Source organism: Leptopilina boulardi, unplaced genomic scaffold, assembly GCF_019393585.1.
Source record: "Leptopilina boulardi isolate dan_hultmark-lab unplaced genomic scaffold, ZJU_Lbou_2.1 LbouV2_123, whole genome shotgun sequence".
In the NCBI taxonomy this organism is placed as follows: Eukaryota; Metazoa; Arthropoda; class Insecta; order Hymenoptera; family Figitidae; genus Leptopilina; species Leptopilina boulardi.
In genome coordinates, this window is record NW_026137667.1 from 722,518 (window position 1) to 747,504 (window position 24,987).

General features: G+C 31.3%; 2 protein-coding genes across 5 annotated transcripts; one reads left to right on the forward strand and one right to left on the reverse strand.

Annotated features, from left to right (window-relative positions):
* Window positions 1-12: 12 nt before the first annotated feature.
* On the reverse strand, window positions 13-19,939 carry LOC127289195 (spectrin alpha chain). The gene is made up of 10 exons (XM_051316999.1): window positions 19,260-19,939; window positions 16,586-16,820; window positions 15,735-15,902; window positions 13,387-13,612; window positions 8,779-13,310; window positions 1,750-8,644; window positions 1,526-1,675; window positions 1,297-1,371; window positions 1,035-1,066; window positions 13-931 (listed from the first exon to the last, which is right to left on the reverse strand). Exons 2-10 carry the CDS (start codon window positions 16,703-16,705, stop codon window positions 689-691), a joined length of 12,441 nt encoding a protein of 4,146 aa, XP_051172956.1. The 5' UTR covers window positions 16,706-16,820; window positions 19,260-19,939; the 3' UTR covers window positions 13-688.
* Window positions 19,940-20,333: 394 nt separating this feature from the next.
* LOC127289269 (zinc finger and SCAN domain-containing protein 12-like) lies at window positions 20,334-24,865 on the forward strand. Of its 4 annotated transcripts, XM_051317111.1 has the most exons (13): window positions 20,344-20,458; window positions 20,578-20,617; window positions 21,255-21,495; window positions 21,673-21,918; window positions 22,005-22,193; window positions 22,338-22,660; window positions 22,800-23,038; window positions 23,142-23,322; window positions 23,412-23,649; window positions 23,754-23,894; window positions 23,982-24,101; window positions 24,180-24,335; window positions 24,501-24,865. In XM_051317111.1, the coding sequence occupies exons 3-13, from the start codon at window positions 21,280-21,282 to the stop codon at window positions 24,771-24,773; spliced, it is 2,322 nt and encodes a 773-aa protein (XP_051173068.1). In that variant the 5' UTR covers window positions 20,344-20,458; window positions 20,578-20,617; window positions 21,255-21,279; the 3' UTR covers window positions 24,774-24,865. The 4 variants fall into 4 exon arrangements, with proteins under 4 accessions (XP_051173062.1, XP_051173068.1, XP_051173077.1 ...); XM_051317105.1 differs by lacking the exon at window positions 20,578-20,617 and having other exon boundaries at window positions 20,334-20,458; XM_051317120.1 differs by lacking the exon at window positions 20,578-20,617 and having other exon boundaries at window positions 20,390-20,462.
* The last annotated feature ends 122 nt before the right edge of the window (window positions 24,866-24,987 follow it).

The window sequence follows — 24,987 nt, forward strand, 5'->3', positions numbered from 1 at the left end:
TAAGAAATTCAATTACTATTTAAAAATATTATCTTTATTCAAAAGTACAGAAATATTTTAGGATCTTCAAGAATACAGTCATTGGTCCCAACTGTTACTTTTATCATATAGAATATTTATAATTATATTTATAATTTATAAGTATTATGTCATCTACAATATAAACAATTATAATTTCAATTACCATGTAATATAAAGTATTTTACCGTCAAGGTCAGGTACACATTAAACCGACATATTGATAAATCTTTTTTTTTGGGAAGTGATAAGTTTAATATTATATATATATATATATGTAGTTCATTGCTAATATAAATGCTTAGGTCGTGCATGAATTACTCTTCTTTTGTATTTTAAATTATTCTTCCCACTTTCGTATTTATAAAAATATATGACTTATAATTGATATGATAAAGTATTAAATATCTGAAACAAACATTTATAAAAATCCGCCATCTGTTATAAAATTTAGTAGAATTTATTTAACAAGTCTTTTATCCTCAAAAAATATTATTTTGTACCGTATTTTCTTTTTTTTTATAAAAAATTATATTTAATTTTCTTTATATTAAATTGGACTTAATTTTGAATATATTGATCAGAAAAAATAATTTCTGTTTGGTTCATTTGTAATGAAGATCAAATTTTTTAAGTCGATACGATTTCATTACGATTTAAAAAAATAAATTTAAGACTGAGATGGCTTTTTTCTTCTTCCGAAAAGATTACTTAAAACGGAACTTCTTTTAAAATCTCGATCTTTACGATATCCTGTTGCATTGTGTTCGCTTTCCGATCCACTTTCAGATGGTCTTCTTCCATCCACCACTGAAATATTTTGTCCTTCTTGACTTATGGCAGGTGGAGGTGATATGTAGGGAGGTAGAGATGCTGGTCTACCAGTAAACGTATTAATTGTTACAGGTCCACCCTATAAAAATAATTATTACAATATATTATTTCAATTCATTTCGAGATAAAAGTTGATAAAAATAAAATGTTAATAAAAAAAATTTAATTGAACTACTCCTCACCTGTCTAGGGCTAGGCACCATATTGCCGTAAACTGAAATACAAAATAATAATTTATTTAAATATTTTTCACAAGTCAAACATTAAATCTCGAATCACGAATAAAAGCTTGCAAAAAAGACTAATTTCAACTGTTAAGGAGAAATAAAAAATTACTTTTAAATTAGGAAAATAAAAATTTAAGAAAATTTTAATAAAATTATAGAGAATTAATACAAATTAGCTTGAAAATTACAAATACATGATTCTTGTAAAACAACTAACCTGGATCAATGGAAGTATTCCATTGGACTGCTCTGTTTGTTGGAGGAGCACTTGATGGTAGAGGTGGCACTAAGTCTACAACAATAAGAATTTAATTATATTAAGTACAGATTAATTATTTTTTGTTCCATTTAATGGTAATATAAAATAATAATCATGGAATGAATTATAAATATCATTAGAAATGTACCATAAAAATATTTGTGAAAAACTAATTCATTTTCTTTACCTGCATGTTGAAGATTAGGATCTATATTGTGCTGACGATTAAATTCTTCGTTAGAAGGGTATTGACCAGACCCATTATGACCGTAATTAATACCACGTTGTTGATATTGATACGACTGAGGTCTTGCTTGTTGTACATGCTGGTTTACATCTGTAAAAATGAATAAAATTGTAAATATAAATATTTTAAAAATATAAAAAATTAAATTATGCATATAAAATTACCATTATATCTGTGGACAACATTTTCAGAGCTCGATGATTTAGCAGGAATAAATGATGGTGCATTTCTAGGTGGAATCGGTGGTTTATCAATCAAATCACTTGGATGCTTATTAAAGTCTCTTGCAGGAATTTGTTCTTGTCGCATTAATTGTTGTTTATGAATTTGTAAATATTCTGGATGCATCTGTTGTGGTGATTCAGATGAAATTTGAGATGTGATAGAATCATTATTTTTCAATTCCTTGCGTGGTTGATTTTGTCGATGATGTATTTGCAAAAATTCAGTTTGAACTTTATTTATTGAATTATCGCCAACATCACGTCTTATTACTGAATTTCTTCTCTCCATTTCAGGTGTTGATGCACGACTACTGCCAGTTGAAATTGTATCGTCTTGATGTGTGGGATTTTTCAATCTTTCCAATCCTTCTTTTTGTGATTCATCATAACTCAACAGTTGCATACAGGGTGGAAGTTTGGCGTGAAAAGAAATTTTATTAACCCAATCTTCCATTTCTTGACGGCTTGGCGCAAGGAATAAGAATTCAGAATTATCGGTACATTTTAGACGGAAGACATTTTTTCGTTTAGTATAATCCTCGGCTTTTTCGCATGTTGCATTGAATATTGTAATTGGAGCAGTGGCCGCTTTACTTAAGACAAAATCTTCAATGTCTTTAAAGAAACACAATAGTTGACCACAAAGAACTGTGTAATACTGCTTCCATGAACGAACCGCAGCTTTTTTACCACCATTTTGTAGTTCGTGTTTTCTTTCCAACATACCTTGAATTTCCACTGGTGGAAGATCGTTCATATTTTCCATTCTTTGATGCTTACGGAAACTTTGTGTTCGTCTTCGGGTTGTAAAACTAGGAGTTCTTTTTGGTTTCTTTGTGTCTACTTTCATACTCTCGGCGCGTTTAATATCGGCTGTTGTTCTTTTTAATCTTTCGCCGAATATGTGAGTAATGCCATATGATTTTTGATCGGGACTCTCCTTTTCAATTCCTTTAGGTGACAAATCATTTGATTTTCCATTGAATTCTTCATGTCGATCGGAAATTTTTCTTCGTTCCTCTTCACGTTTTCGTTCTTCGGTGATTCTTTGCACTTCCTTTCGTTTTCTTTCTTCTAGCCTTGTTTTTTCGATTCTCTCCTTCTCAGCTTGACGTGCAGCCATTTCGGCTTCAAGTTGTCTTTGGAATGCTTTCTCCAACATTGTCACTCGTTTAAGGGCTTCGAATTTATCCTCTTGGGCTTGTATCGTTTTTTCGAAATCCTCATGCTTTCGAATGAGTTCCTCAACTTGGGAAATTGATTCCCCTAGTATTCCATCATGAAGCATTGGTTCTCTATTGACAATCCAATTTTCTAACATCTCTGCGTCGCGTTTAAATACTTGGGTGTCTAAATTTTCCTCGTAAACAAGTTTTCTTGAATCCCAAATATCTTTTAGAATTTGTTTTCTTTGCTCTAGAACTGAGATTTTGTCAGTTATTTCTTTCGCTAGAAAATGGCCTTGATCAATAAGATCTTGACCTGTTTGGAAGAAATTTTTAAACGCATCACTTCGGGTATCAATTTCAGTTTTGTATTCATTGTGACGGGAAATTAGTGCCTCAGCTCCGGAAACATCGCGAGATAATTCAGGCGCAGTTACTTTGGCAACCATTTCATTTATCCAGGAAATAAGATCTCGATATTCGTCAAAGTAAGCCTGTAATTGTTCAGCTTGAGAAAGTTTATTTCGACGTTGAGCTGCTTTCTTAAGGAGTTCAATCCATGCTTCATCGGCTTCTTCGTGTTTAACTGCAATATGTTCTCTTGCATCGGGGAAAAGTTCAGCAAGTCTTGATGCTTCTTCAATAACAGATTCGACTTGTTCTTTAACAGCCGCTAAATCAGTTTCAAATCCCTGATGTTTTCGTACCAATGCTTGAATTGTTTCCAAATCATCTCCATAACCATCTGAACTGAGAATTGCCTCCTTCTCATGTATCCAGGCAATTGTCTCGTCAGCTGTTCTGTCAAACATGTGTACTTGTTTAGCTCCTGCCAATGCTTCCTGACGGGCGTGAGCCAGTTCTTTTAAATCCTCCCACTGTTGTTTTGTTTCGTCAATTTTCTTATGAATCCTTATCAATTCGGGATTATTTTCCTCAATTAAATTCTGACCAGCTTCTATGATGTTTATAACACGTCCTTCGCTTGTCGTCAGGCCCCCGAGAAAATTATCGAAAATTTGTATCAAAAGTTCAACATGCTCAACATCTCGGCCATAATCTTCGGAAGCGGCAACTGTCGTTTGATCACCAATCCATTCAATAACTTCATCGGCTTGTCTAATGAATTTATGATATTTTTCACTTTCCATTAATCTTTGTGATCTCCTTTCCTTGAGTGCTTGTAGATCCTCAAATTTATTTTCTATTTCCTGCTGTTTATTTGAAATAGTTTTACTATCAAAATGGTGTCTCTCGATTAGACCACGAGAAAGGAGTTTGAGATTTTCGATTGTTGTTCGAAAACCAGAAAGATCGCGTTCATTACCTTCGAGTTTTTTCAATAACGATTGAACGGAATCTTCATCTTTACCACAATCAGACGATGCAAGTTGAGGATATTTTTCCTTAATCCATTGTTCAGCTTCTGCTGCTTCAGCATAAAACATTTGCGATTCAACAGCGTCGAGTAATCTCAATTTTCTTATACATGCCAAATCTCTGAGGTGGGTTAATTTTTCTTGAAGTTCTTTTGATAGGGATTCAATTTTTCCTGATGCAAAATGTCCACTTCGAATCATTGCCGCAGCTCTGCTTGCAAGCGAAGCTACAACGGGTTCACGCGATATTAATTCAGCTTCGAGTGATTGATGCTTCTTTTGTAATCTCTGAACGGACATTAATGAATTCCCAAGATCGGCACTCGCTGCAATTAATTCCTTCTCTGATAACCAATGAAGTTCATCTTCCACATCTCTTGCATATTGATGCAATAATTTTGCATCTTCCAAATTGTCCCTTCTTATTTGTATCGGCTCTTGTAGACTATGAAATCTCATAATTGTTGCATTCGCTCTTTCTTGAATTTCTTCACACATAAAATGTTTTGTTCTTATAAAAACGGCAGCTGTTTCTTTAATCGTTTCACATGCATCATTATGTCCAATAACGTCATTTTCTAAATTTGTATGTCGTTTTAGTAAATTAGCAACACTAGAAAGATCTTTGCCATGATCTTCAGATTGAAGTTGCGTTTCAGCTTCGTCCATCCATGCCTCAAATTCTTCTAAAGTTCGTCCAAATAAAAGTGCCTGATAGGCGTCATTGAGTCTATTTTTCTTCAATTCACTTGTCTCCTGCAAAAGACGTGATTCAGCTTCAAAAACTTCGAGTCTCTCTTGTATCTCTTTGGAAGCGTAATGATTTTCAATGAGACGTTCACCTTCAGCGATAACCGATGCAATTCTCCCTTTATTCGCAGCCAATTCACTTTCAAATGCCAAATGTTTTTGTATTTTAGTCTGTAAATTAGTGGGATCACGATAATTTTCATCACTCGCAACTTGTTGTTTTTGATTTAACCAACTCTCGACTTCGTGAATATTTCTTAAAAATTGATGCAATTGATGACTCTCTAATAATTTTTTCCTTCTCAGTAAAGCACTATTTTTTAATTTATCTTTTCTTGCACAAACGGATGTTAAACGTTGTTGAATTGTATTCGCTTCATAATGTTCAACGGATAAAATAACAGATGCAAATTTCTCTAGTTCATCAATTCTTCCCATTTGGGAGATAAGCATTTTTTCAAATTCCTCATGTTTACGTAATAATGCCTCAACACCTGATAAAGATTCTCCCAGATCTTCATTATTAAGAAATGCTTCTTTTGTTCCAAGGAAATTATCAGCTTGCGTTGCTTGTTCTTTGAATATTTGTAATTGATGGGCTTGTGTTAATTTTTGTCGTCTATTAATCCAAGCGTTTAACAAATCTTGACGTAATCTTTCAATATAATTAAGATTCTCCTCAACATTTTCGCCAGTAAGCTTTTCACCTTGTTGCAGTAATATATCAAATGTATCTTTTCTACCATCAATTTCTGCTTTTCTTTCTTGATGTAATTCAAGCGCTGCTTCAGCCTCTGCAATTGTTGTTGACGATTCAGCGTTATCCATTCGTTTTATTGTATCGGCGACCCATTGTTCAAGTTCGTCAAGATCTGCCTGAAATTTGTGAATTGTATAAGCTTGATTTAATGTTTCGCGACGAGTTTGCGATAAACGTTGTAATTGATCCCAATTTTCTTGTAGTTCCGATAAAATTGAATCAATTTCCAATGAATTTTCCGGATATTTTTTTGATAAATTTCCCGCTTCTTTACGATGTTCTTTTATTTTACCCTCTATTGCCGTCATATCTCTCTCGAGTGTTTCTTGTTTTCTTTGTAAATGTTCAACGTCCGTTAAATCTTTGCCTATTTCGGAAGAATTCATGAGCATTGATTTTTCAATGACTCTTTGACTCGTGTCATCGATGTCACGATTAAATAGATGTATTTCCAAAGCACCGGCTAAAATTTCACGATAATTTGATAGGGCACCTTGTAGACCTCTCCATTTTTTGTTAAAATTATCTCGTTGCAGTTGAATGGCTTTCGAATCATTATCTTGACCTTGTTTTATTAATTTATCAGCTAGGGCATTTATAACTTTAATTCTTGCATCATCCACCCTCATGTCACTGTCAACGTCGTCGAGTTTTCTTTGTAGACCTAAACAATGTTCATAATCTTTTCCAGTCTCTCCGGCTTGAACCATCATCTCTTTGTCTCGGATCCAAGCCTCTATTTTCTCTACTTGATTATTAAATTCCAAAATATCTTGCGCCTCTTCCAAACCACGACCTCTGTTACCGGATTCAATGAGAAGATTCTTCCAAGAGGAATTTAAATTATCGACCTGTTGTTTAATTTCTAAACTTGCGGGATGCTTTTGCAAAAGTAATGTCTCGCCTTTAGCTTTAATCTCCTCGATTTTCGTCTGATTTGCCGCGAGTTCGGCCTGAAAAGCCTGATGTTTTTGCAATTTCTTTATTTTATCCTCAAGACTGGAAACATTTCCCTTACATGTTTCGGCTTCGAGTTTCTTTTGTTTCTCCTCAATCCATGATTCGGCTTCTCCAACGTCACGTATAAATTGAGCATGTAAAAGACTCGCTTCTAATTTTCTCTTCTTTATTTTACACAATTCCAAAACTTTTCCTCGTCTCTGTACAACTTGTTTCAAACGATTACCAATTGTATGTGAATCAAAATGATTTTGTGCCAAAAGTTTATCGCCGTGTTCTTGTAAGGCAATTAATTTTTCCTCCTGTGTTAACAATACTTTCTCGAATTCATTGTGTTTTTTCACTTGTGCATTCACTTCTTCGACGGAAATTCCAAAATTATCGCCATTCAAAGCGGCTTCTTGAGTTATTGATAAATTATCCAATTGTTTTGTGTCACGAAGGAAGAAATGTAAATCGATAAGTTGATCCAAATAGATCTTCTTTTGCTGCCAGGCGGTGTGAAGTTTTTGCCTCTCCTCCAACATGAGATTACATTTTTCCTCCACTTCAGTAGCAGCGTAGTGACCAGTTTGTACCATTGCTTCACCAAGATCGAGAACGGAACTGAAACTATCTTCTCTGGCTTCGATTTCTCCCTTTAGAGCTTCGTGCTCGCCTTTTAGACACTGAGCACTCGCTGCGTCGCGTACTTTCTCCTCGGTAGACATTGAAGCCCTCAGTCCAGACACCCAATTTATTAAATCTCTCACTTGCGTCAAAAATCGTTGAAGATCACAACTAGCCTGCAATTGATCTCTTCTGTGTGCGGAACGTTCCTTCAATTCCTCCCAACTGTGAACGACAATTTTTTGCTGTTGATCAATATGAGTTGCATTATTTCCAGGATATAGGACCTGTAGTCTAGCGGCGTCCTCCACTAAAACTTGTAATTGAGCCTCCAATGCCACTAAATCATTTTCAAATCCCTCATGACGTCTTATTAACGATAGAACTGAATTCAAATCACGTCCCAAATCATCTGGAAGTGCGGCTTCTTTTTCCTGTATTCGTGACAATGCCTCGGCAACATCCCTATGAAATCGATGAATTTCTCCCGCCGCTTGTATTCGTTGTTCACGATTTCTAATCAATCCAAGAAGATACTGCCAAGAATCTCCCAATTGTTTTTGACGTTTCTCAATATCCTGAATGTATGGACTCTCATTTGCTATTAATTTCTTAGCCAATAGTTCACATTGATTAAATCTCTCCGAACCAGCTTCTATTCTATGTTTAAAATCATTGAATTTCGCTTGAAGAATCAAAAGATGTTCAAAATCTTGACCATAATCTTCAGAAGCAGCCGATTGTTCTTGCTCCTTGATCCATTGTTCCAATTCGGTACTTTCGAGAAAATATTCATGTCGATACATACTTTCCATGAGACGTTGTTGTCTCACTGTTGCCAATCTTTGTAAAGCGCGTATCTGTTGGATAATACTCTGTTGTTTAGCGGCAATTGCTTTACTGTCGGGATGTTTTGAATTTATCATTGTTGATGCAGTATGTCCCATTTCAGAAACAATACCATTGTATGTATCAAGTTCAAGCTCAAGGGCTTTATGTTTCGTTAGTAATTTTGTCGCAGCATCACGATCTCTTCCATAATCAGTTGAATTAAGTACATCATTTTTTTCACCCAACCAACTTTCTATTTCACCAACTTCAAAGAAAAATTGCTGTGCCCTCAGGGATAAATCTAATGAATGACTACGTTCATTTGCACTGTCTTGAAGATTTTTCCATGAACTAGTTAAATCATCGCATAATTCTCGAATCTAAAAAGAAAATTAATTAGAAAAATGTCTATTTGAAATTAATTTATTTTTTCGAATGCCCTTTGAGGGTTAAAGAAATTTTCATTTGAAAATAAATAAAAATTAGATTGATTAGAAATATAAATTGTACAGACCTTATTTTTCTCTGGATGAAATTGATCGATGAGTGTTTGTCCAGAAGCAAGAGTCTTATCAATCATATGTTGATGACCAATAATTTCAGCTTCAAGTTTTTTATGTTTCTTATGTAAAGATTGTGTTTGATGTAAATTTTGTCCAACGGATGTGGAAGAAGCTTGTGGTAAATGATCATTAATCCAATGTAATTCAGCGTCAAGTTCAAAGCCAAAATTATGAAAACGAAGACTTTCTTCTAAGGCATCACGTCTTTTTTTTAATGGTTCCTTTAAACTATGCAATTTTTTCTGTGTATCTTGACTAATTTTCAAAATATTATCCGCATCAAAATGACCTTCATGAGCCATTTCATAACCAACTGCAACTAAATCATCTATTTTTTGTTCCCATTGTGTAAGCTCACTTTCAAGTAGGTGATATTTTTTCAATAATTCTTTACAACTTCTTAAATCTGTACCAACTTGTTTACTTTGTAGACCATTTTCAATTTCTTCTAATTTTGTTCTTGCATCTTCAATTGTTCGATTATAACCATGTTGACATGCTGCTTGTCTTAAACGACGACCTTTTTCTAATGAAAGTGATACCAATTGATCCCATTGAGCATTTAAGTCTTTTAGAGTTCTTCCAACATTGTCCGATCTGTAGTTCTCTTCGGATATTAATGCCTTTCCGGCTTTATTAACAGCTCTCAATTGACCTTCATTTGCTCTTAATTCTCTTTCAAAGGCTTCGTGTTTTTGTAGTTTTCGTTCTAAATTATTTAAATCACGATAACTTTCATCGGATGCTGTTTTCATTTTATCTCCCAACCAATCTTTTAAATCGTCCAATTCAGCGGAAAATTGTTGATAATATTCAGAGGCTTTTAACGCTGTACGTCGTTGTTGTGCTGCTTCTTTAACAAATAATCTTCGTGCAATTACTTGTTTTCTTTTATCATTAATGTAATGTTGATCGTAATGATTTTGTTGTATCAATTTATCAGCAGTGTCACTAAATGCCTTTAGCCTATCATCCTGTGCGTGAAGAGTATTTTCAAATTTCTCATGTTGCTTCAATAATGCCTCAACATCATCCAATGATTCGCCTAGATTTGAAAATTCCAAAAATGCTTGATGAGAACTTGTCGTGGCGTCAATTTGATCTGATTCACGATTAAATTGTTGTAATTCCAAACATTGTCGTAACCAACGATCTTTTGTTGTCCAATCAGAAGATACGGTTTGATACAAACCGGATAATTTTCCCAGTCTATCTTTAATTTCCAATAGAGAGGAATTACGATACAAAAGTTGAGTTCCAAGTTCTTCTACCTCGCGGAATTCATCCTCGTGTGCTTTTACTTCCTCTCCCAATTCGGTATGTAATTTGCGTAATTTTTCAGCAGTTTCCACATCCCTAACGGGCTCCTCGTGTTTAATTGTATCTTGAATATCAGTAGCCCAATTAATAAGATTTTTGGAACTGTTCATAAATATTTGTTGACCAACAGCATCTTCTAAACGTGATCGTCTCTCTTTAGCTTTTGTTTGCACTTTATGCCATAAATCTCTAATTTCATTTTGTCTCATATTCACATTACTAAGTTCATTAGGATACGAACTTTTTACACTGTTTGCCAATAAATTTACTTTACGAATTTTTTCCTCAACTGGCGCTAATTCTCTTTCCAAATGTTGATGTCTTCTTTGTAAAGCTTGAACTGTTTTTAAATCCGGTCCCAATTCGGCAGTGTCTAATTGTGTGATTTTTTCCAACATCCAATCGTGTGCTTCATCACAAGTTCTATTAAATAATTCAACACTCGAAGCACCTTCGAGACTTTTTTCCTTTTGAGCCTTTAACCAATTTAAATGATTCCACAATTGATTGATATGTTTTTGTCTTGCTTTTACTTTATCCAATTGACTATGGCCTTGTTTCACAAAATCCTCAACGGCACTATCAATTGCCTCGACACGTTTTCCGGATGCTGATAAATCGGTTAAAAATTTTTCATATTTCCTCTTTGCCGATTCAACATTGTCACGTGAATCATCTGTACGTAACATTTTCTCTTTATCTTTAATCCATTTTTCAAAATCATCACACTCACGATAGAATCCATAAAGTCGAATAGCATCCTCCAGTAATAAATGACGATTAACGGCTAATTTTTGTAATTGACTGTAGGTGTCGTCAATTTTTCTTATACGTTTCTCAACACTGTCACTATTATTAACAGTTTGCGAACGTTTAATTGGTTTTACAGTTGATTTTATGGATTTTACTCTTCTTACAGGAACAACTTGTTTAACCATTCGGGTTTTTTTTACTCTCTGTGTTACTCTCACTTTTTCGGGTTTCTTCACTTGGACCTGTATCACTTTTGGTTCAATTTCACGAACGTAATTTGCAGGTACAAAACCATCGTTACCATCACTTTTTCTAACACTCCACCAATCGGGATTTGTTTTATTCAGTAAATACATGACTTCACTTTTGTACATATGCATTCCTTGACCACTGAACGGATAGAGACTTTTCACTTGAGGCACAAGTCTGTCTTCAAGTATTGTTCTGCATTCTAGACGCTCGACAATTTCATCGATCCATTCATCTTGTGGAAGTAGACGAATTTCTTTACTCCATTCCTCTTGTTCCAGCTCGGCGACCGGTTTTGGATCGGCTGATAATTCAAGTGTGGAAATTCCAGCTTTAATCAGTTTCTCAGCTTGGAGATTCAGTGATTGTACATCTCCTTTATAGGCATTCAATTCTCCCTGAAGATCCTTGTGCCTTTGTAAAAGTGCCTGAGAACTGGGTTCATCGACTCCAAAATCTTCCGATGCAACGAGAGTTAATTTTTCATTCATCCAAGAATCGGCCTCATTTGCATCGGCATAAAATTGAAAAGCCTCTGCAGCCTCGTCGAGTTGTTTCTTTCTCAATGCGGTCAATTCCTCCAAAACTTTCCAATGCTCCTGAAGTGAGTCAATTCTATTTTGAATTTCAATCGCCGAAGAATGACTGTCGTCTATCAATTTCTTACCAACATTCACAAGCTGTTCAGACTTTGGCCTACGAACTTTCATCTCGTCTTGTAAAACTTTATGTTTCTGTTGCAACGAAATAACAGCTCTCAAATCTTTCGCCGATATTCCAGCTTTGCAAATTCTTTGCTTTTCAATTAACCATGATTCCTCGTCCTCGTGATCTTGAAGAAAATGAAAAAAATTCCTCGCATCCTCCAGCCGAGTTTTACGTTCCTTGGAATTTTCTGTAAGTCCTTGATAAGCGTGATTGAGATGATTTAATTTTTCCTGCAGCATCAGTGCCTCTTTACTTAAAGGCTCGTTGAGATATTGAATCGCTTGTCTGCCAAGTCTTCTTTGATTTTCCCCCAGGGCTGTCACTTGTAATTCCTGTAGACTATGTTTCTGTAGTAAATCCTCAACTCCCAATAAATGTGGTCCCACGTCCATACTCTGGAAATTGAATTGCAATTCCAAAATAGTTGCCAATGTGGTGTCAATTTCTCTCATTAGATTCATGAGAGAACTTAAAGCCGCAAGATTTGTTTTATGATGACCGAGTAATTTCAAAAGTTCCTTCCACCTTTGCAAAACTTCCTGCTCTCTACTACGTACATTTTCCAATCCGTGATATTTTTCTCTGACTAGCTCATCGGACATGTTCGTTAAATCGTGAAAACGTTCTTCTCGCGCCAATATATCGGCACTAATTGCTTCATGCTTCTTAACTGTCGCATCAACTTGCGTAAGATTACTCCCATATCTTGGATCCGATAAAACTTGAATCATTTCCTTCAAATAACCTTCTCGCAAAACACTCTTTCTTTCAAATTTATAATTCAATTGTTCCAATCTCTCCTGTCGCAGTAACTCAGTTCTTAACGCAACTTCCCTACGATGCTCCGATCTTTCCAATTCCACCCAATTTCTCTCAATATCATTAACCAATTGTCCTTCCTGTGGTACAAACGCCGGTTGATTTAACGATTTTAATTGTGTATTTATATGAAAAAATAATGCTTCAATTTCTGATCGTTCCTTATATTTTGGTGGTTTTTCAATTGTACGATATTGTTTAAATGATAAAAGTTCACGTTGTATGCCTTCAAGTGAATTTGGAAAATCACGATTTTCTAAAATTTTTGTTTTCATTTTAATCCATTCCAAAAGATCGGTTGTCAATTTTTCATAATGTACTTTCATTTTATCAGCGTCCATCATTTGTCCAACGATATTTGCAATTCTTTTACCACTTTTTATTTCATTTTTCATACGGGCAAATGTATGATAATAAGATGCAACATAGGTGATAATTGATTTTTCATCAGGTCTTGCTGTGTCAACATCCTCAGCGTCAAGTAAACGAGGAATGCCCAATTCTGAATTTGCCATGTCAAATGCATGATTAAGATTGTCAATGTGTTTACCTTGCTGAAGTTCCGTCCAATTAAAAAGATCTGGTCTATGCGCATGAATGAGAGCATTAAAGCCAAGACCACTTCTCCAAGAAACTGTACACGATAACAAAAAAAAATCATTATTAAAAAGATTAATGGTTTTAAGGGTCTAAACTAAAAAAAAATTTACCGGTAAAGTCTTGAATATTAACTCCATTATATCCATTTGCCTTTCTCTGACACCAAAGAAGAAGAGCATCTTTTGCAGATTTTTTCTCACTACTCTCATTTTCTTCATCAACATCAATTTCAATTTCTTGAATTTGGAACCTTAAAATTATAGTCCAAATTAAACCCAAAATTAAACGTGGGTTTCGATCTACAATATCTTCTGCTCCAATACTTTCCAGTCGAACCTAGAAAATATAATTCATAAATATTTTTCATTTTTAAGTTTAAACTTTAACAGAATTTATTTTTAAATGAATTTTTACTTAAAACAAAATTTTTAGGTAACAAAAATTAGGCAGAATTTTTATCTCATAGAATTTCTTTATCAAAATTTTAAATGAATCGAAATTAAAATTTTTTTAAATCTTGAATTGAATGAAATCTTCATTTATCCGAAATTGCAAATGTCCGAATATACAATCAGAATTTTCATTTCGAATAAATTAAAATTCAGCGTTGTAAAAATTCTTTCAAATAACAATTCGTGCAAATAAAAATTTGGATTAATTAAAATTCGGTAAATTGGTAATTCTAGTATTTAAAAATTTGAAGCACTTAAAATTCTATTAATTAAAAAGTTGTGTAAAGAAAAAAATTTGTTATAAAAAATTCTTGAAAATAAAAAAAAATCCAGACGCGGAGTAGCAAATCTGACTTGAGATGATTTTAGCGCGTTAAAATAGGACGAGAGTTTGCCGCGCAGAATACTTTTTTTGTGTTATTCAAGATCTACATTTTTTTTATTCCGTAAACTTAACTCAATGTATTACTTTAATTTCTTACAAATATATTGAAAAAGTATAAGATTTAATGAATTTTCTCTCTGCTGAAACACTTATTTCAAGTATATAAAGTATTTGCGACTTTTGTTCTGAGAAATATGAAAGTACTTAAATAGCTGTACTGACAATGGCTTAAATTGCGGTAAACTCGCAACTTGTAACATGCTAAGGTAACAGTCTCGCGTTATACTTAATCGGGCGGCGTGTCGTACACCATTTGCAATGGTTGGAATGTCGTCCGATCACTTGCGGGTCTATCAAGGACGATTGGAAATGGAAATTATGGCTTTTGCTGTGCTTCGCACAACTTAAGCAGCCAATTTTAAAAGAAAAAAGACAATAAACCATATAAAATTACATTAGAAATTAGAAAATTATTATTAATTATGACTTTCATAAAAGACAATCCAGAAAATTCAATTGTGAAACAATAGCTTCTGTGTAATTGTTATTCAACTTTCTTTAAATATCTTTTATTATTTTTATTTTTTTACATATGTGAAATATGTAAATTTTAGTAAAAAAAATAAAAGATTTTTTAAATAAATCTATAATGTAAAAGGCTACAATTTGAAAAAGGTAGAAAAATTTAGTTATTTTATATACCGTTAGAAATGCTCATAGTAAATGATTTCACTTATTAAGTTTAATTACAGGTTTAGGTCTAGGAACTGAATCTTCGAAAAGTAAAATTGCTGCCGAGTTAAAGAATAATAATTATTATTTGTATATTTTATGAAAATTTTTGCTTCCTTGTAGAAATTTCTTAATTTTGTATATATTGTTTTATGATATATCTATAACGAGTTAAGAAAAATAAATTCTTTAACTTTCCCACCACCTAATCAGAAAAATTATTTGAAAAATGCTATTTATCTCTAATGGGCCATAAAAGGCACATAATGATAACCATTAACGTGTCTTTTAGAACGTTAAAATAATGAGTAAAATGTGAAAAAAAATTAACACCTAAAAATTATGTGTTATGACCTACAACTAAAGAGTAGAATTAATAAAAAGTAATTTTATAAATCGATCCATTATATGTATATTTAACTAAGTGATATTTAGATACTTAAATTCTTGAATTTAAGTTTTTAATTTTTTTAATTCCAATTTTTTTTTAAACTATGATAATTGTGAGAGTACTAATACTAATAGTATATTTTTGCTAAAAACATTTTTTATAACACTTCGAAGAATATTTCTGACAAGCTTGCACTTGTAAGGATTTTTCTAACTTAGTTAAAGTCTCTTAAATTGTGCTTTACTTGAACTAGATTCACTAATCTTACAATTGCATTAATTATCACAACCCTGCAAATATGGACTCTTTTTTTTAATAATGAATATAATTGGCGTTAAATTGATTTTTTAAATTCAAAATTTTTTTTTAAAGCAGAATTTAGAGAACTTTTTGTTGTGATTAATAAAATGAGAATTTTGCTTCGAATTCGACTAAAATTACAGAAACAATGTAACCTTTTGAAATATAGATAATTTTTAATAACTCATGTTAATTTACCTTCGTGTGTAAAAATGCCAAAGACTTATTGACATTTTCAATCTTGTGTACTCGCATCCGTCCATTATTAGGTTTGGCCAAACGCTCACCGGAAATGATTTCGAGTAGTTTTAAAAGTTTTTTTCCATCTGCTAGATCTGTAAAAAGATCTTCTACCTCCATGCGAGCCTTTAAAAAAGAATATTTACAAAATTTATTATTTTCACATTGAAAGAAATTTGTCCATAAAATGTAAATAATAAATAAACAATGTTCAAAGTTAATATTTTGTTAATTAAAAAACTTTTAAGTAGTTTTAATAATAAATAATTTTAACCCAATAATTATATGGATTTGTGACGAATGTAACAATCAAATTTGGGCTAATTAACTATTAGGCTGTTTGATATTTAGAGAATATATATTATATCTTTCTGTACTCAAAAAATCAATATGGTAAAATAAATCATATTGTTGAATGTAATAAAAAAAAGTAAAAATTACTAGACTTTTTTTTAACTATTCCCATTATCTTCAAATCTAAACTTCACTATTTTGCAGTAGTTAGTAAAATATTACAGAAGAATCATAAATAATTTAAAGTCAAAGAATGTACACCAGAAAAGTTGTATTGGAAGATATAACTACTCTCTAAATCTAAATAAGTATAATTTTACTTATTTAGATTTAGAGAGTATACTGTTCCAGAAACCTATTGTAGTTAGTCAATTAGTTAAAGTAGTAAAAATAACTATCGAATTAGTAAATAAAGAAAGAACGTCCTTTTTTCATAATTTTGTATAACTATTTTTATACTTCCTGTTCTTGTTTACATTTTTTTTTAAATCTATAGAAAATTAAATGACGATTACCTTTAATAAAAATGAATTTATCCATTTTGTGAATGTCTTTTTTTGAATATGAAGACGCTCTTCTTGCAAGGCCTTAATTCGACCTTGCTCAAATTTAAGAACGTCCTCCCTTTGAGTCATTCTCCTCTGAATCTGTAGTTGATGTTTTGGCAGTGGATAAATGAAAAGGTGTTTGTATGAATATCAATTTGTTTGAGGTCCGACGTTTCGTCAAACTCTGGGTTCATACTGTGCCCTGAAAAAAAGAAAACATTTAATTAAAAGTAAGCTAAATGGATTTAATAATTAATTAAAAATTGTCGATGAGTATAATAGCCCCTGGTATGGTATAATTACCCCGGTTGACAGTACATTTGATTTTTTTAAGAAATTTTTTTTTTAAGGTCCGACAGGATCCGACATTTTACTTTTTGAAAATTTAACTTATCATTCATATCGCAGTAACTAAAAAACAATTCTATGTGATATGCGACCATATGAAAATCCCTTTAGAAATGGCTTCGCTGTCGCATGGGATTAAGTACAAGAAATATTATAAATCGCCGCGAGTACAGTGTGTGTCAGACACGTATCGATACGATATAACGTTTCCTGACATGACGCAACGCAAACTTGATTTTTTTTGTGTCAATCCCTGTAATTATATTAAATAATATAAATTACTTTAAAAAATTGAATAACTATGTAAATAATTATCATTAATTGGATATAATTTTGTTGATTTTTAAATTACTGTATTATCTCGAAATATTAAAATTTTCATTTTATCTAATCTTTTCTTTTACTAATTATCATTGCACAATTTCTCGAAATGTCATTTCTATAAATGTAGTGTAATAATTTTATTTTTTTCAACCTTTATCAGATTGAAATTTGTTATCCAACGTAATTATAATATTAATAAAAAATTTCTACGTTTTTTTTACTTTAACGAATGTATAAATTATTTAAAATGTTTATTTACTCATATAATTAACCCTTACTTTACCAAAAATGCATCTGAAAAATAAATGATTATTGCATCTATAAATAAGAAACTTAAAATGACTTTGAAATGACAGTAATTTTTTTAGGTCAAGTGATGATTTAACCAATATTGTAGTTAGTGATAATTTTAATAAATAAACATTGTATTGAAATTAAATTCACTAAAATTAGTAAAATACCATTTTAATTTATTAAATGAAAAAAAGTATAATTTCTTAATTTAAATTTTTCCAAAAAATAATCGTTACAAGTAAGCGCAACCTTTAAGAATTACAAAAATAATTTTAGCACTAAAATTTTTATTCCATGAAAAAATAACTACATATTTCTTTGATCATATGAGAAGGAGAAGTCAAATAAATGAGACGTAATTTTAAAGAGAAAAAGAGGGGCCGGGAGATTAAAAAAGCAAACAAATGTTGACGTGATTTAAACACGACTTGAAGCAAAGTTTGCAGTAATTCTATATAAATGAAGTATAAATATCGTCTGACTACAGTACAAAAGAAAAAAAAAGAACAAATTTATTTCACACTTTTTAATAATCATTAAAATCAATTTTTAACTTTATAATACCTACTAAATTTTTAATTTTAAACATAAATTTTTAGTTCGAATTTTTTGCTTTTACAACAATTTGTTGAGTAACCAGGGTGAAAAAAATTACTACTGGAAAAAAAACATTCTAAATGTCTTAAAAAAATTTCCATAAAATTGAAAACTAATTATGAGTGATTCCTCTGAAAAGTGACCATTCTGATGGTTCACGTTAAAATTATAAAACCTGTTTAATTTTAATAGTTGGTCATTTCCATAATACTAATTTAGCATGCATAGAATACTGTAAAAAAAAATTTAATTAATTTCTATAAGTCAAATGCTTGTAGGAGTTAAATCTCTTTCATCTTCGAGTCGCCAGCACGACTTCTATCAGTTAACAGGGTTTCTACAATTTTTTTTTATTGCAACATTCCATGCATTTTCCATGATTTCCATGCTCTAAGTAACACAATTTTAACACAAAACATAATAATATCACAATTTGGTAAAATAAAAATAATTCATTTGCATTATAGAACAATCTTTTTTATCTGAGATGAAATTTTTTTAACGAGAATTTGAAATGATCACATATAGAAGAATCACCTTCATATAAATTTGAGGTCAATTAATATTTCAGCACTCATTTAAAAAGCAAATGTTGCTTTTTGCAACGTTGCAAACTTCAGTTACGTAAAACTAAGTGAATTCCTTTTTTTCAATATTCAACAATATCTTTATATCTAGCATTGTAATAGGGTGAAAATATATTTCCATTTATATATAGTATTAAATGTGAAAACATATATATGAATACACACACACACATATATATATAAATACGAAAGAATGTTCTTCATTAGTCTACAATATTAATACAACCACTTGTTGAGTAACAAAATGCCGCTTACCAAATTTTAAAGATTTTAAATTAACTACATATTTTCTATTTCTATTACAATTATACGCATGACATGAAAATAACAAATAACACAAACAAATTGAAAAGCAAAGCGAATGAATATCGGCAAATTGGGATATATATCTATATATATTCCTTCAACAGGTGGTAAACAAACTTACTTTGTAAACAAGAGAGAATATAAGTTAGAGATGTTAGAGATAATGCCCAATGGCAAGTACACACCTTCTTTTGATGGGCGAATCTTGTAAGAATGAGAGTAAATTAGCAAAAGTATCCTAAATTAAAACCGGTATGCACTTTTTGGAGCATACACACACTCACACACCCAGTAGCAGTAAATACGTTTTTTTAGTCGTTTCAAACTTCACTTACACGCACATTGTATATGAAAAATAATGAAAATCACTTTAATAAAACAGGAAGAATGTTAGTCACTAGTTACTTCGATTGCACATTACGCGGAACAAATATCTGTAACTCAACTGTGTTGCGAATTCACACACTAGCGACAATACGCGGTAAGAAGCGGGGATGGCATGACTACCAGCATAACCAGCTGTTGAGAACTCATCTTCTATTTTCGATTCTACCGCATTCTACCCAACCTACTGTTTACTGTGTCCCCCTTAGACCCAAAGAGCCTTTCACCAATCTCTATATAGTATGTCCTGCCAATCTCAACTTTTGTCCTCTTTTCCTTGTTAACAACTATGCAGATATATATTTAGAAAAATTAATCTTTAAATTATGTATTCTATATTTCCTATTATATTCTCTCCTTTTCCTTTTTAAATACATTTATTTTTCGTTATCTGGAGTGTATATAATTGGTATTAAAAATAAATCAAACATAAAACATACATATTTCTTCGGTACTGGGCCACTACTGGGCTTTATACCGACTGCACAATCTGCACTGACCGACTAAAGGCCTAAGCAGAATAGATTCTTGAACGGGAACGCAATCGTAAACGGAAACGTAAGAATGAGTAAGAGAAGGATAACAAATATCTTTATTCTTTTCTCACTCATTCTTACGTTTCCGTTCACGGTTGCGTTCCCGTTCAAGAATCTATTCTGCTTTGGCCTTAACGCTCACTTCACGTAGCACGCACGAAATGCAACTATAAAGCAGCATTCACATGAAAGAAATAAAGGTGCTTTCACGCTTGTGAACTCTAAAATATGACGCATTTTTTTCACCAGGGCAGGGTGCGGTAGTTGACGAGAATTATGAATAGGGATTTTTTGCGAGTGGGGACAATGGAAACCAACCCATTAACCACTTCTCGAAGATATTGTGCGTTGGCCTTTATTTTATGCTACAGACATATATATACTAGAAAAAATGGCTGATTTAGTTCTCGGTTTCATTTAGTGATGTGTTAATGAAACTTATAACAAAATTTGTTTGTTGACAAGTAGGTAAAATTCTTGAACTTATAAAATGATTCTCTTTGATAATATTTATTAATTATTTTGTATAAAAACAGTAATAATTTTAATTGTTTGCTAAAATTGGTATGATTTTGTTCACTAGTTCACTACCAATCGTTCCACAAGAGGAATAAAATATCCAAGTCAGTGCTGGCAACTTTTTACCTTTTATCCTAATTGTTTACCATTTATTTAGAAGTAAACTTATAAATATTTGTTATTTCATAAATATTTATACTAATGAATTTGTATTTTCTTGAATGTACTTAAAAATCAATAGAATTTCGTAAGTTATTTTTTCTCAATTTTTTTTCTGCATTATATTATAACTGGTTGCACATTTTTAAGTTTAAAAGCCCAATATTGAAAACTAATATATCTATCATTTATTGGGATTTACGTCAAATTTATGTTTATTTTTAGGGGTTGGTAACTAAACCATCAGATATTCTGTATTTGTATAAACTTTAATTTTAAAAAATATATTTTTATTAATAAATAAGGTTCTCAAAATACAATAGTTATTAATTTGTTAAAAGTGACTAGGTCACCATCATATTAAAAGGTTAAATTTAATTATGTAAATGAAAATATTTTAATTTATTTTGATTTATCTCTTGAAGTCAGCGACAAAATTGTGTAGAAGATTAGACGAATTTGAAAATGACAGTGTCACCTAAAAAGTCAAAACTTCAACACCCTTTCTATTCTATTTATATATTAATGTTAATTAATTGTCTATGTATATCGATATATTCATGTAAATTATAATTATTTCAGGTAATTATACTTTCTTCTTTTAAGAATGACGACTGATACTGAAAAGTATTATTCTAATTGTTTTGTATGTAACAGTAAACTTTCAACAAGAAATACTGTTCAAATTTTTAATGAAAAATCAGGATCGCGTTCTGAAAGACCTTTGGCAGAGACAGTATTTTCTGTATTGGAAATTGAGTTTGACTGCAATGATCCACACTCCAGTGTTATTTGTAGAAAATGCAAAAAATTGTTTGAGGAGGTAATATTTTATGTTCACAACTACTTTATTATTATTTTTTAAAAATAATTACACATACAGTCATTTCGTAATTATAACAATAAAAATCTATTAAATGTATTTAATGTTTGAAATAATTGTTCAATTTTTCACTGAGTATTTTTTAACATTGTTTTCTAATTACACTTTTTTTTATAGGTTGATGCATTAGAAAGTCGTATATCTGAGATAAAATGTGACATATCTAATAGTTACAAGCAAACTCAAAAAGTTATATCTGAATCATTTCTAAATGAAGATGAACTTAATGATCACGATTATTTGAACGCATTGGAGGCACCCAGCAAAGAAAAGATAGAAATGAAAAAGAATACAAATGTGAAAAAAAAAATTGTGGAATCTAAAAAGTTAACAGAATTTGAAGAAATAAATGAAGATAAAGAGGTATACAATTTAATTTTTTTAATTGTATAACTAAATTGCACCTCCATCAAATTACGTAATACTAATTAATTTATTTAAATATTCAGGTTGATATAATGGAAGATGAAAAAGATTCATCGCCTGTTCAAAATGTTTCTGAACTTGTAAATTCAATTAAAGAAGGCGAAGAAGTGATTATTAAAGTTGAATCATTAGATTACTTAAATAATGACTTAAAAAAAACTCTTTTAAAACGAGGAAAAATTAACTCAAAAGAAGAACAATCACCAGAACAGGTAAACTGTATTTTATAATTTTAATTATCTGTAAATGGCGTAAAATTGCATAATTCAGTAAAATTTTATTAATAATATTAAAAAATGAGAAATATTTTTATACTTGCTGGAAAGAGAAATGAATGTATTTTTAATTTTTGGTAGATTGTTTTACGAGAGGATTCAGTGTATACGTGTTTATTATGTTCTCGCAATGCAGTAAAAGGCGATGCAAAAAGCATTGTTGCTCACTTGAAAGCAGTACATGATACTCGATTGTATATATGTGATTTGTGTGGCTTAGAATTTAAAAAACGAACAGATCTCTCAGTTCACCTTGATGATCATGTAGCAAAAGAAGAAGGAGATTTTCAGTGTGAAAATTGCAACAGAATATTTAATAATTTACGACTTTTTAGAATACATAAGCGAATTCATTACCCACAAACTAAGTCTTGGCCTTGTGAAATTTGTGGCAAACGATACAGGTAATATTTTTTTTTAGTTTAATATTTAATAATAATGAAGAAACATAAAATAATTACTAATAGAATAATTGAAATTTATATTTAAATGGGTTCAAAATATTAAATTATTATATTTTGTTTTTTTGTTGCACAATTTAAGTTCAAGAAATTTGCTTGAAGAACACACTAATACACATAAAGGAGTTCGGCCATATATGTGTAAATGTGGAAAAGACTTTTCTTCAAAATATACCTACAAAGCACACGTTAAAACACACGAATATCGTCCACGTCCTTTTGAATGCTCACATTGTAGCAAAACTTTTTTGAGTCAACAGAATCTTAGTCAACATGAAAGAACTCACAATGGAATTAAGGAATATGTGTGTGACCAATGTGGTAAGTTCATCAACTGTTATATATATATATATATTTTTTTTTTTTTTTTAATGTTACGATATTAAAACCAATATTTGCATTTTATAAATGATTTTAATTAAAGGTAAAGCGTTTGGATCACAGCATAATTTAGAAGTACACAGTATAGTTCACACTGGATACAAACCATATAATTGTAGAACTTGTGGTAAAGCATTTGCTAGAAAAGCAGAAATAAGAGATCACGAAAGAACACATACTGGTGAAAAGCCATATCAGTGTGAATATTGTGGAGCAACTTTCAGGTAAAATAAAATAATATGTTAAATTGTGCGCACTTATTGCTGATATTAAAAAGGTGTATCTACAAATCGAGGTAATGTAATGTTTACAGTCAAAGATCCAATCTTCAGTCCCACAAACGAGCAACTCATTATAATGATAAGAGATACAAGTGTGATGATTGTGGAAAAGGATTCAAACGTCGTAGACTTCTAGACTATCATATAAAAGCAGCTCATACAGGAGAACGTCCATATAAATGTGAAACTTGTACAGCAACATTTGTTTATCCTGAACACTTCAAAAAACATATGCGCATTCATACAGGAGAAAAGCCATTCTTGTGTGAAGTAAGAAAAATGTTTAACAATTATTATTTTAGATATATTTTAATATGGTATCGATTTATACTTTTATATTATTGAATATCTAAATAACATCGGTTTATTTGCAGGTATGCGGTAAAGCTTTTAATAGCCGTGACAATCGAAATGCTCATCGTTTTATCCACAGTGATAAAAAACCTTATGAATGTTTAGTTTGTGGTACTGGCTTCATGAGGAAACCTTTGTTATATGCTCATATGCAAACACAAGTAAGCATAACCATAAGTAAACTAGATTTTTTCAATCCATGTTTTGTATAGTTTTAGTTGAAATAATAACTAATCCTTTACGTATAGGGACATCTTAATGATACAATTGTTGTAAATCAACCAAGATTGACAACAGAAGATGATCAACTTATTACTGTCTCAGATGGCAATGTAGAATTGTTAATGGAAAACGCCGATGCAGAACAGGTAATTATTTATCCATAACATAAAAAGTTGTTAGTTAATTGACATTACTTTCTAAATTCATTGTATTTTACAATATAGCTTAGTGAAGCAGGATTATATGTAACTGATCTAAAGAACCACGTCATCATACATCAAGATGGTAATCAAATATACCATGAAGAAGGTGTACTAAATATCCCTACTGATGGTGATATTAATAATGATCAAGTTCAGCATCTTGTTGTGGATGGACAGGTAAACATATTGAATATAATATTATTTCCTCTCTAATACTTTTTTTTTATCTATTCTCTTTATAAAAAGATTATAATTTATATTCAGCTTATGAAACAAAAAATAGTTTTTTATTTTCTTTTGATTTTCTTGTATCGGTTAAAAAATATGTAATTTTTCCTACAGTTGCTTGAGAATGAAGCACATACATCTAGAGAAGAGGATGATGATGAAGGTTTAGAAGATGAAGAAGAAGAAGATGATGAAGATGATGACGACGATGAGTTATATAGTTATCAAGAAGGAAATCATAAAGAAACTATACTTTTACCGGGAACTTCAAATTATAAACAAATTATAGGAGACAATAAAAATTCTGTTAGATTGGTACAAATAAGGATTCCTACTTCTTCTGCTGGTGATGGAAGAAGTTGGTTAAATTTAGTACAAAGCACTTAGACTTTAATTAAGTTTTCATACAATAATTTGTGGTGTTCTTTTCATTATAAATTTAAATTCGTTTTACTCAATAAAAGTAAGGTTTCACTGTATTTAAATTTTATTGATTGAACCTATAGCAAATACATAATTTAAATCTTTATATAGAGGGATTCGACGTCAGGAACAAACATTTGTGTGACGAACTTCTAATTTGGCTCATGTTTTACAAGTG